At 39.7% G+C, this 13,674-nt stretch overlaps 1 protein-coding gene across 1 annotated transcript in view; it reads left to right on the top strand.

Moving 5' to 3' along the window:
* The window catches only part of LOC136879014 (transducin beta-like protein 2), a 71,251-nt gene that overhangs the window by 25,549 nt on the left and 32,028 nt on the right, over positions 1-13,674 (top strand). Inside the window, exon 3 of the mRNA XM_067152710.2 lies at positions 8,067-8,253. Within this exon, the coding sequence (XP_067008811.2) occupies positions 8,121-8,253 (133 nt within the window). The 5' untranslated portion in view covers positions 8,067-8,120. The remainder of the gene's footprint in view (positions 1-8,066; positions 8,254-13,674) is intronic.

Genomic DNA, 13,674 nt, shown 5'->3' with positions numbered 1-13,674 from the left:
AGCCACGGCCACTTCCTTCCCACTCCTTGCCCTTTCCTATCCCATCGTTGCCATAAGACCTACATGTGTCAGTGCGACGTAAAGCAACTTGAAATATTATGTAACTAGTGGCATATATCTAGGTAATGATAGCTGGGCAGTCAGTGAAAACGGCTGCGTGGTGCGCCCATTAGAAAGGTCCTAGGGAGAACACTGGTTTAGGAATGAGATTGATCCTCTGATCGGTTCATTAATTCAGGTAGGAACATGCTGGCCATCAGTATTGATTGTTGTAACGTGTTGGCTGGGTAAATAAATGAAGACAGAATCGGGTGGCGTTTTATTGATTAATTTATTACTAAGTACCCCGCATTAACACAGGATTACTGAGCTCACAACTAACACAAGGCGAGAGTCCATGCCCTCTCTTGTAGTACTCACCGTTTATCTATGCTAATACAACAGATTCCAGTCCCTACCGTTACAGTCACACTCGTTGGCACTGTCACGGTTCACAGATTGAGTACGACAGTCTCGTAGCTCAGCATGAGGTTGCCTGTCCGCACCCCAGTGGAACTCCATTCGCAGCCTACACACGGCGGCACCCACTGTCCCCTTTACACTGCACCAGAACACCCAATGTCCTTCTACAGCAGCCGGCCCAAGATGCACACGCGATGACAGGCATACAGGGCGATCGTCACTTTGACAGACGATCACTCCATGGACCGCCCCTCTTAAGTCCGGCTGTCCCTCGCTCTCAGCTACTAACTGACGTAGCTCCCTCTGAGCTCACCCGGACTGTAGCACCCTTCCTTCCCCTTCGCTCCACTAAGTCCACATGCTGACTGAACTGCCAACTCCAACTGCACTGGCAAGTCGCTTCTGTCTTATATACCTGCGGCCGGCCCTTCAAGATACGTCGGTCTCGCAAAGCTTGTGGAAGCCTCCAGATATATAAATCTCTCAAACTTCACGACTCGTAGTTTCTACCCCTCAAGGCTACTAGCAACATGACACCCACTGAAGCCTTGTCACAAATGGGAGCCGGCTCCCCCATGGGTTGGCTGAGCAGAGGGAAGCACAGCCCTGGCACGTCAATGTCAGACATGGGGTGGGGCCTCAACTGATCACTCTTCCCTTCAACCCTGTTCCACAAAACAGCGAACGTACCACTGTATTTGTGATTAATGAAGGTTAGGATTGGTAGTTCTAATGTTCAGTCCCATGCAAATTACTCAAAACAAGTTTTCTCTTTTATAATTTTCCCAATGGTTGGGAACACTGTGCTACTCCTTATTTATTCTTAGAGATCCCACTCTTTCTCTGCAGTGGTTGTTCTTTATTAAACAGTAATTCCTTTGTGTTGCGATTGCATTAGGTTAAAAGAGCATTTATTTGGATGTATTGTACTTTGAGGTTATCTTGTTAGTTTCATAGTATCGTGTCTTCAATAGATTGGGCTCCCTGGAAATGTATAATTGTAACATTATGATAATGTAAATTGAAAAGATTGCTCCTCCTAGTCATAAGAAAACATAACATAACATTATCATGGAGTACTTCTGACACAAAGAGAAATATCATTAGCTCTAGCTCAATTTCTCTCAAGAAACAAGCAAACTGGAGTAGGGAAAAAAAACTGCCTACTGATGACAGCTTTCTCCTCAGAGAAAGCAAATTAAACCCCAGGTTCACTACTGTGGAGTTCGTTCACGAATTGAATGACAGGGAAGAGTTGATCTGGGAGTTGGTATCCTTTTCTGTGTAGACGAGCAACTTATTGATATTCATGTTTGTTCAATAGTAATATGGGTCAAGACTTATTGTGGCTTTAAGGGGAACATTTGTACTTTGAATAGGTTTTCCTTATCATCAATGTAGTAATCTATTGTTTAATTTATTTGGAGGTGAATGTCTGAAAAGAAAATAATTTTAATTAAATAATTGAGAATATAAGGGAAGCAACAAGATCAAGATAAATATGTATAGGTATATGAGACTGCATCTAACTAATGTTCGTCGTGGACTTTTAGCATGTTGTTGGAAAGCCTATAAACCTCCAAAGAGACACTTACTAAGAAGAGAAATTTACAGGAAAGGTCTCCTGTGGAGATAATAGTCATCAGGATTGGACAACAGAATACTGAAAGACAGTTCTTTTCTCTGATGAATGTCAATTTGTAGTGCGGGAACAGAGGGTTCCACATTTGCACCAACAAACATGAGGCTATCGATTCTGCACATTTTCAGCAGACTGTGAAACACTCCGTGAAATGTAATGATTAAAGAGGGGGTTCCCGCAGGGCAGTATTATTGGACCTGTATGTTTTCTTATATATGAATGGGGCCGATGACCTTCGATGTTAGGCCCCTTAAAACAACAAGCAGCAGCATCTGTATATAAATGATATGAGTAAAGCTCTGGAATCACAGATAAGGATATTTGGGGATGATGTTACACTGTATAGAGTAGTAAATGAGTTGCAGGATTGTGAACGACTGTAGGGGGGCTTAAACAATGTAGTGAGATGGACCGCAAACAAAGGTATGATTGTAAATGGGATGAAAAGTCAAGTTATAAGTTTCACCAAGAGGGAAAGTCCTCTCAGTTTTAATTACTGTATTGATGGGGTGATAGTATCTCATGGGGAACACTGTATGTACCTAAGTGTTAATATAAGGAATGATCTTCATTAGTGTAATCATATTAATGAGGTAGGTAAGAAAGGTTACAGATCTCTTCATATGATTATGAGAGTATTTAGGATTTGTAGTAAGGATATAAAGGATGATGTTTAACAGCTATTTCATACCATTAGATGTATGGTATTGAAGTGTGCACCCTCACAAAAAGAGATTCGTTAAGACTGCAAGCATCTTTTTTTTCTTTCTTTACGTCGCACTGATACAGATAGGTCTTATGGCGACGATGGGACAGGAAAGGCCTGGGAATGGGAAGGAAGCAGCCATGGCCTTAATTAAGGTACAGCCCCAGCATTTGCCTGGTGTGAAAATGGGAAACCACGGAAAACCATCTTCAGGGCTGTCGACAGTGGCGTTCGAACCCACTATCTCCCGGATGCGCGCTCCTAACCGCACAGCCAACTCGTCGGTACTGCAAGCATCAGAGATGACATTTCTTAGATCCATCATCCAGAAGACCAAGATGGACAAGTTAAGAAATGAGGAGGTGAGGAAAAAGCCAGAATAAAGACATCCCTATTAGACAGAATCGGCACATCCAGACTACGGTGGTACGGGCATGCGATGAGGATGAAGCCTAAAAGAACAGCCATAATAAATTTGGAAAGACAGGTGGAGGGGAAATACCTGCAGGAAGACCTGAAACCCGTTGGATGGACATGATCAAGGTTGATCTAGTTGCCAGAGGATGGACAGTGGATGATGTTCTCCATGACAAGTTGTATATGGACAGGAAGAAATGGAAGAGGCTCATTAACATTACCTGGGAAACTGGAACTGTACAATGATGATGATGAGTATAAGGATGTAAAGGAGAGGGCATATAAGTCTCTGGTAAGTCCACAGTTAGAGTATGGCTCTGATGTATTGGACCCTCACCAAGACTACTTGATACAATAACTAGAAAAAATTAAAAGAAAAGCAGCGCAATTTGTTCTGGGAGATTTGCGACAAAGGAGTAGTGTTACTAAAATGTTGCAAAATTTGGGTTTGGAAGTAAGGAGATGAGATGCTCGACTATGCAGTATGTACCAATGTAGTTGATCCGTTATTGGACATTATACATTTTCCAGCTAACTCATTCGTGTCCTGTTTGACAGAGCCTTTAGGTTCCTCAGTCTGCCAAAACTGATTTTGAATAAATAAATTTATAAACCAGCTGAGAAGGAGATAACTTCATTAAAACAGAATGACACGTTTTGTTCTTGAAAGAACATCATCAAATTCTATCAGATCACACCAAAAATATTTTAAAATGTATAAACATTTCTATTTAAATATTTAAAAAATTGAAATTTAGATTTTATCTTAGTGAAGTCCTCACTTTTCTCCACTCATAACATAGAATGCAAGTTTGTTTAATACCAGTACTCTGTTGTTGGCATGAGCCCATCTTACTAGGTTAACCCTCCGCTGTGACACGCCTTCCGCCCTGGCTAGGTCAATGATATGCTGAACTGTACTTTAGGTGTTTTTTTACTCTTAGTACTTTGTATGTGCGAAATAAGGGCTCACAGCCCTCTCTTACAATTAACCATCGACGTCATCAACAAGGCTTCTTGAAAGTGTTCTTGAGTTTGATACACAGAAGAATATACCGGCTGTGTGAATATCAGATAGCCCCTAATCAATTTGAGTTTATTAAAGCAGTAGGTACGAGAGAAGCCTTGTTCAGTGTGTAGGTACTCTTTCAGAGATGAAAATAAGGATGTATTTGCTTGTTTAATAGACTACCGGAAAGCCTTTGACTGTGTAAAACATGAAAAATTGATGGAGATTTTGAGAAATGTTGGAATGGAGGAAAGAGATCTGCAAATCATCAAGACGCGGTACTGGAATTAAACAGCGGTGTTGCGTGTTGAAGGAGAACGCACCGAAGCAGTCAATCAAAATCCTGAGAGGAGTGAGGCAGCAATGTATCTTGTCACCTATATTATTTAATTTGTATTCAGAATACATATTTAGAGAAGCCTTGGAAGATATAGAAGAAGGAATTTTGATAAATGGAGTGAGGTTAAACAACATCCGGTATGCTGATGATACAATTGTATTTGCTGATACTATCCAAGCGTTACGATCACTAATGGATAGAATAGTAAGAGTCAGCAGCCAATACAGGCTTGAAATAAACACCACAAAGACGAAACTCATGGTTGTAAGTAAGGAAAATATTTCCGGATTAAACTTGGTTATAAATCAAAAGAGTATCGACAGGGTAAAACAGTATTCATACCTTAAAACCATAATAAATGAAGACTGAGATTGCTCACAAGAAGTCAAGGTTCACATTGGAAAAGCAAGAAGTGTGTTCCAGAAAATGAGTAATGTGTTTAAAAGTCACAATCTAACTTTAGGGACTAAAATCAGACTTCTGCCCTGTTATGTATTTTCTGTTCTTTTATATGGTGTAGAGACATGTACCTTAACCCTTTATAGGTTGGTGGCTAAATATTTAGCCACCCCACATAAAGGTCCATATTTTTAACAAATTACAATGAATTTGGTCTTTATCACCATAAGCCACATGCCTGAACAGATAGTGGGTAAATAGTAAGCCACAAAGAAGATTATGAAGGCTGTGCAAGCAACTGGGATTGGAAAATGATCGAAGTGGCTAAGGATATTGCCACCATCCATTGAGGCTCCATGGAAAAACATGGTTATGCTGTATTGGAGAGAATTCGATGTTGTTTTTCTAACAAACATAATTTGAATTGCTAGTTGTGGCTATATCAGTGTCTTCAGTTGATATTCTGGCAGTCTATTCTGCCAACGGCAAGCAGATCTCTTTACAAATACATTATTTTATGAAGTTGTTTGGTTGAAGTTGCGCCAAACAATACTACGCTTGCCAACTAATTATTTTACATTGTAAAGGAAACACTTATAGTTATAGAATAGTGTGAGGTAGAAATGCATGTAGAAATAAACATACATATAACCAATATGCGACTTTAGTATGGAAAATTATCCGCTCAGATAATATTATCACCTTTATCCGAGTTGGCAAGTGACAAAACATAACCTCACTTTTAACCGTAGACCTAGGCCTAGGTTTTTATACTATAAATGATAACTATAACAGCGTCCAGCAGCCAGAAAACATCTGTCTAACCATATTTTCTTATCTGTGTCTCAAGATACGTCATGGCGGAGTACGTGGACGTAAATAAGATGTCGGCAGATGGGCTATTTGACTTACTCAGACGCTGTTTCAGCAGATCAAGCATACGACTCTGAGGAAGGTGGGGATAGTGATGCTGAAGATTCTGTTGCATACAGAACTCGGGTGATGGATACATCTACTTGTTCTAAAAGCATCAATGATTCTGTATTGCTCGATAATGTGTCAGAGATTGAATCAGCTGATCCCATGGATACTGATGACATTGATATACAAGATGATTCTGAAAATTCTCTTGGTCTGTCTTCAAGGTTCATCCATATTTGTAAAGACTGTTTGTATTTGTCCTACGGTACTGTTTCAAAGTTCCTACCAATGAAAGAAAATTGTGACTTCATATACTGATGGTGGCTAAATAAGTAGCCACCATCCACGTACAGAAAGTTGTGGGTCAGAACCTATTCGTTTGTAACTCAGGATTAAGAGAAACGTAAAAATAATATCATAACCAACAAAAAAATCCTGCCCTATAAAGAGTTAAATAAAAACACGGAGAAGAAGCTGGAGGCCTGTGAAACATGGCTTTATATGCGGATCCTGAGAATATCTTGGACCCAGAGAATGACAAACGTGGAAGTAATGAGAAGGATGAACACAACACCTCAGTTGATCAAGATTGTGAAATGCAGAAAGCTGCAGTATCTGGAACATATCATACGCAACACAGGTAGATACAATCTACTCCAAAAAATACTCCAGGGGAAAATCAACAGCAAAAGAGGTCCTGGAAGAAGACGAATATCTTGGCTTGACAATCTTAGAGGCTGGTGCAATATGTCATCAGCTGAACTGTTCTGCGCTGCCACAAACAAGACAAAAATAGCCAACATCCGAAACAGATAGGCACCGAGAGAAAAAGAAGAAGGATATTAGTAATCTCGTTGACCTTGTTCTTTTGTGGTATAAGATGACCAACTACTATGCTAAATGAGGGGTGTTTCTTGTTAGTGAAGAATGTTGTAATTCTGCTCGAATTGGTTATTATGCACCGAAATTGAATCAATTCATTCAAATTACCTCGATTAATTGTAAGAGAGGGCTGTGAGCCCTTATTTCGCACATACAAAGTACTAAGAGTAAAAAAACACCTAAAGTACAGTTCAGCATATCATTGACCTAGCCAGGGCGGAAGGCGTGTCACAGCGGAGGGTTAACCTAGTAACATGGGCTCATGCCAACAACAGAGTACTGGTATTAAACAAACTTGCATTCTATGTTACGAGTGGAGAAAAGTGGGGACTTCACTAAGATAAAATCTAAATTTCAATTTTTTAAAGATTTAAATAGAAATGTTTATACATTTTAAAATATTTTCGGTGTGATCTGATAGAATTTGATGATGTTCTTTCAAGAACAAAATGTGTCATTCTGTTTTAATGAAGTTATTTCTTTCTCAGCTGGTTTATAAATTTATTTATTCAAAATCAGTTTTGGCAGACTGAGGAACCTAAAGGCTCTGTCAAACAGGACACGGACTGTGCGCGCGGACTCCGTACACTGTGATCTTACATCATCGTGGTCAAACCGAAGGTGGCGTACCATAGCGGACTGGCGAACAGTTGAAAATTTTCACAGTTTGCGCGCCCAACAATAAATAATGTCTTCAGGAGATAATTGATGTAGTGCGTTGTCATGAACATCTGTACGACACACTGCACGTCGATTACAATGATCACAAGTAGGCTCATGATTCTAATGTCATCATCCCTTGGTCACCTCTTACGGCAGGCAGGGGATACTGTTGGTGTATTATTCGTCCGCATCCCCCACCGACAGGGGATGCTGGACATTTGATTAAAACAACATAACGATAACGCCAGTTCAAGAAAGAAAAAAATTGAGTCAGTACACACTTGATTGCGACTGCTTTCACGCTGGTTCACCCTGATTTGTCCTCATTATATTTGATTACCCCAGTCCGCCACGGCCTGCAGTCTTTTTGTCCGCGCGGACAGTCCGCTTCCTGTTTGACAGAGCCTTGACAGTTATAAATTAACTCAGTTGGAACTGAAAAGATAGGGCTTCAGTTATCATAAAAATATGCAAAGGCATAAAATAAATAAAAATTGCTTATATGTATGCCTATGGCTCTTACACAACACAAGTGATATAGCTACAGTGGATGATCCATACTAATCCCCTCTTATAGCCCTTCCTTGGTAAAATATTAATTAAAATCTAAATCTTCTGTTTACAGGCACATGAAGACAAAGTGGTTGGTCTGGGGATATCATGTAATGGCAAATTCATCATGTCGTGTTCTGAGAAGACGGACCTAATCTTGTGGGATCTTAAGGGTCAACAACTGGCCAAGGTAGACACCTACCTGATGTCCACCATGTGTGCTAGAGTATCTCCATGTGGTCGTTTTGTTGTGGCTTCAGGTATTTCTTTGTTTTATTTTTACATAAGTCATTTAACAATTTTATTTCTTTGATTTTCTGCCATAATTTTATTATTGATATATATACTGTATATTGAAGCATTGGGGGTGGTGCATTGCATCACCGCAAACACAGGATTAAGGCATGCACCACAAGGTCTCCAACTTCAATATGACTAAAGAATGGCAGGGAAGACAAGTTACTAGGCCTGAGTCAACTCTGCCACACATTGGTTCGTTGCTGCCACTTGGATTGGAGTTTCCTTGGAAAACATGGTCTACTCTCAAGGCCATGGTAACTGCAGATATTTCCACTGCAAATGGAAAATAATTTCTGCACCTTACTGTGATTGTGGTGCCTGTAAGCAGGCCATATATCATACACCAAGAAGCAGTTGTGAGAATTGAATGAAACTTGAAATGGGTGATTGTAACATTGGCGAACATAAATGATTTACAATATTAGAGCAAACAATTTATTTTATTTGCAGAACACTGACCACCTACCTTGAGGGTCTAGTACCCTCTTGGTCCATCTCTAGCTTGGATGCAGGGTGTAATACACGTGGGTAAGGACTTTGAGACTAATGTGGTATGGACATGTAAAGCGAATGCCTGGCACAAGAACACCATGTGCATGCCTAGAAAGAAGAGTTGAAGGAAGAAGGCAAGTGGGAAGACCTAGGAAGAGTCGGGTACGCCAGCTGAGAGAGGATGTGGACAGAAGAGGAGGAAATTGGGAGTCAGGGGAGAGAGAGAAGGCATTTCTGGACTGACAGTGATGGCAAAGACTTGTTCAGCACCACTTTACCTGGCACGCTGGAGAGATTCTATGATGATGCTGGAGGCTTACAGGTTTCGTATGGTATTCTGCAATATATCTGTCCATATTTAATGCAATTGGTTCCCTAGATCTTGTAAACTCCTGGGGTGCAGAAGTTAGCATCCCAAATGGTCCGAGACATGTTTTGATTGGTGACAAATCTGGGATGCACTTCCTGATGACAACCTATGTGGAGGAATGTATTCACTGCTGCATATCTTTGTAGTCTGCAAAGTGTTATGTGTATTTGAAGAGGTCTGAGTTAAAGCGAACAAAAGCACCTAGTCCCCGAGGTATAACAGTTAACCAGACACAGCTAAAATCCCCAGCCTCCTGTATCAATACCATAAAACATCTGTAAAACCAGGAATTTGGTCTATTTTTATGGCCGAATGTGCTTCCTGAAGCCAACCATATGTGGAAGAATGTATTCACTATTGCATATTTTTGTAATGTGTTATGTGTATTTGAAGAGGTCTGAATTAAAAAAACACAGGCACCTAGTCCCTGAGGTATTGAAATTAATCAGACGTGGCTAATATCTCCAGTCTCGTCACATCGTCGGCTGTTACTCATTTCCAAGTGATTGCATACAGTTTCTCCTGCTTACAGTCCACTAGCACTTTTTGCTATTTATGCTTGTATAATACTTCTGGGACACCCTCTCTCCAGGGGTCAGAAATATGGAGGGCGCCTGCCCTGGGTTATGGGTGAAGTCCTCATTGGCATGTACGGCGGAGAAGATGAACTTTGGTATGTTGGAGATGGCAGAAGGGGCAAACCTGTCGTATCTGTACTCCAGAGGAGCGGCTCCGAAAGGCATCTGTCTCCATGTTAGGGGCGGCCTAAGTTTGAACCTGGCAGTAGGTATAAAATGCCTTTTGGTGTGGCGAGCTCATTGTATCAGTAGCCTATATGGATAAAGCAGATATGGTGCCTCGGAAAAGGTTAGGGCGTCCCCTGCTAAAAGCGATGCGCAGCACCTTGGGTTCTGGGAGAACTGTGAGAAGTGGGCAACCAGCACCAAACTACATCAAGATTGCGATAGTAAATGTCCTGACACTGACGCACGGGTGGCCCAGACTGGTTGTGCAGTAGATGTTAAGTTTTCCCTCACCCTGCTCGTGACGTCATCATAGGAGCACCGTGACTGTGCAGCATACAACTACGCGTGGTGTTTACCGCTGTCTGTCCTATAAAAAAGCGATTTCCACGTAATATCAATATGTAATTTCTTTTCGAATATTGGAATTGGTTTGAATAGTGGCCTACTGTATTTTGCGTAGTGTACGTATCGTAGTTCGTTTCTGTGAGATCTCCGATAAGTTGCTGTGTATTTAAAGATAAAAATTTCATTGTTCTGTATTGAAAAGTATCACAGTTAAAATTGAAATAATAAATAAAGAGGTTCAACCTATTCAATACAAAAGAATAAGAAATGCAGAGATTACATTCTTATAATAAGTAGAAGTGGTACTGGTTTTGACCCTAGTCCAGGTCATCATCGGCCGATTAAAACATGAAAAACAATGCATAGGAAAAAGAAAAGATCAAGTTCACTCCGGATCAGTAGAAGAGGCGGGGGTAGACACTGTAAAATTCAGAAGAAGTAAAACGTAAGTCACTTTAAAGAAACAGTGCGTAATTTTCTGAACGGCAGTATGGCACACGCAGTGTTAGGCATAGTCTTATAATGTTTATGAAAAGCGGAGAACGGTTAAATGAGCTAGCTTGTATACACTGTCATGCACAAAGTCATAACACAATCGAACACATATGAAGATCCATAATTGTGCTGAAGCTGAAGATGAGTAGATCAATTGAAGTAACTTACCAGCTCCCGGTGGTCAGCGCGATGTATTCAACATCAGGCACTGTGGTTTCAAACGCCAACGTAAAATGAAGAATAGCTTAATGATCCAGTATTTGCTTCGGTCACGGGAATGTAAGTATATATAGATACATATAATTCAATACAATTGAATAAGTAATTACGATCCTGTCGAATTTTTGGAACAGTTGACGTGAAAAAAAACCATTGTGAAGGGAGAAAAATATAGTAAAAAGCGCAATACCAGAAACAAATGAAAACATATATGCACAGTGCGCTATTTTAAAATGTAAAAAATTCAGGTCATGGTTGAAGTAGTCGAAGTCGGCGCAAGGCAAGAGTTAAATTTGAATGAGAAGAACCGAAATGAAGGTGGCATTGTAGTTTCAATATCAGATACTCTGAACATATCAACGCCATTAAATACAACAGATTCTCCGCCATAGGACAACACATACAAGACTCCAAGCATAATTTCACTGATATTGAAAAAGACATGAAAATACTTAAAATCATTAACAAAGGCCCCCTCTTAAACACTACTGAAAATTGCTTTATTCACCTTGACCAATACTTCAACCCTAATTTCAATTTAAAGGACATTTCTGAAAAACCCAACATCCTTTTCGACTTCCTAATTCTTCTTCTCAAAAATTCTAACTTTCAAAACCCCAATTCTATTTTCCATGCCTTACAAAGTTCCTACCCACATTTTCTACCTCCAATAATCCTCCTAACCCACCCTAAACTACCCCTCATTCATCTCCCTATCTAATCCTTCCTCAACACCGTTTATTATCAATCTTTTTTATTCTTCTCTTATTCCACTATTCCTCTTCCTCTATTAATTTATCCTATCTTTTCTTTTCACCTAAATAAAAACAAACTACAATGCCACCTTCATTTCCGTTCTTCTCATTCAAATTTAACTCTTGCATTGCGCCGACTTCGACTACTTCAATCACGACCTGAATTTTTTACATTTTAAAATAGCGCACTGTGCATATATGTTTTCATTTGTTTCCGGTATTGCGCTTTTTACTATTTTTTTTTCTCTTCACAATTGTTTTTTTCATGTCAACTCTTCCAAAAATTCTACAGGATCATAATTACTTATTCAATTATATTGAATTATATTATATGTATCTATATATACTTACATTCCCGCGACCAAAGCAAATACTGAATCATTAAGCTATTCTTCATTTTACGTTGGCGTTTGAAACCACAGTGCCTGATGTTGAATACATCGCGCTGATCACCGGGAGCTGGCAAGTTACTTCAATTGATCTACTCATCTTCAGCTTCAGCACAATTATGGATCTTCATATGTGTTCGATTGTGTTATGACTTTGTGCATGACAGTGTATACAAGCTAGCTCATTTAACCGTTCTCCGCTTTTCATAAACATTATAAGACTATGCCTAACACTGCGTGTGCCATACTGCCGTTCAGAAAATGTCTTTTAAGTGACATACGTTTTACTTCTTATTTTTCCAGTGTCTACCCCCGTCATTTTTTATACCGCCTCTTCTACTGATCCGGAGTGAACTTGATCTTTTATTTTCTTTTTCCTATGCATTGTTTTTCATGTTTTAATTGGCTGATGATGACCTGGACTAGGGTCGAAACTGGTACCAGTTCTACTTATTATTAAATAAGAATGTAATCTCTGCATTTCTTATTCTTTTGTATTGAATAGGTTAAACCTCTTTATTTATTATTTCAATTTTAACAAAGTTGTTGTGTTTCGTGCAGCGAGGTGAACTTATTATTATTCTTTTTTTTTTCATTAGTTGCGTGAACATTATAACGGTAGCTGGAGCAAAATTTCTGTTAGTTCATAGTATCATTGTAGTGTATATATTTGTGTGTTTTTTGCGATACCGTACTTTGAGTGTGAATAAAACTTATTAAATGTGTTATAGCAGGTGATAACTGGTCGAAATAACTGACAACAATGTCTGGGTGTGCAGAAATGATTGCCTGTCATACAGCAGAAAGACGAAAGGAAGAGATAGCGTGCATCATTCATTTACTAAAGAGGGATTTCGGTACCTCGCCGGCTACATCGCCTACAGTTCAGTGGGGAGTCCCACCGGGGAAATGCTTTCCATTTCTTCTGGTACAACCTCTGTAGAATGGATAGAAGTGTTATCCCGGGCAGGTCTACTCGTTCCATCGGAAGAATGGCTAAACCAAATAAAGGAATTTGAATTCATTTTCACGGACACTCAAGGACATGTTGAACTGTCACGTGTACCGGTACCTTAATATTATTATATTATACGCAAACTGAGTCAAGTAAATAGCAGTAAATTCCCCGCTGTGCCACCAGCAATAGTAAAAATCTATGTTAGAACGAGAACATTTATATGGAAGCGACAAATGAACGTTCGGGCAAGGACTGAAAAATCCATTGCAAGCTCATCGGCGAAAGGCACAACAGTGGATTTCGTTGTGAAAACCAACCAATTCATGACATCTGACATCACAGGTAGAACTGTGCTCTATTAAATGTTTTTCTTGTTCTTTCTTATTCTGTATTTTTAAAAGTAGAAATATGTATGCATGGTTTTGACTATGAACTTGCTTCTGCTGTTGTTATATGTGTTAGCTTTAAACTCGATATTGCCGAAGTGCGTCAGTATATCGTATGTTAACATACGGTAGATCTATTTCCAAAGCGTTTCATATCTCTAAATATTTATGTTTACAGATTTGAGAGTGTGTAACCTTCCTTAAACTATAGAGGAACCTGGAAATG

Source organism: Anabrus simplex, chromosome 8 (assembly GCF_040414725.1).
Source record: "Anabrus simplex isolate iqAnaSimp1 chromosome 8, ASM4041472v1, whole genome shotgun sequence".
In the NCBI taxonomy this organism is placed as follows: Eukaryota; Metazoa; Arthropoda; class Insecta; order Orthoptera; family Tettigoniidae; genus Anabrus; species Anabrus simplex.
Note: the sequence above shows the minus strand (reverse complement) of the source record. Positions and strands in the feature narration are given on the sequence as shown.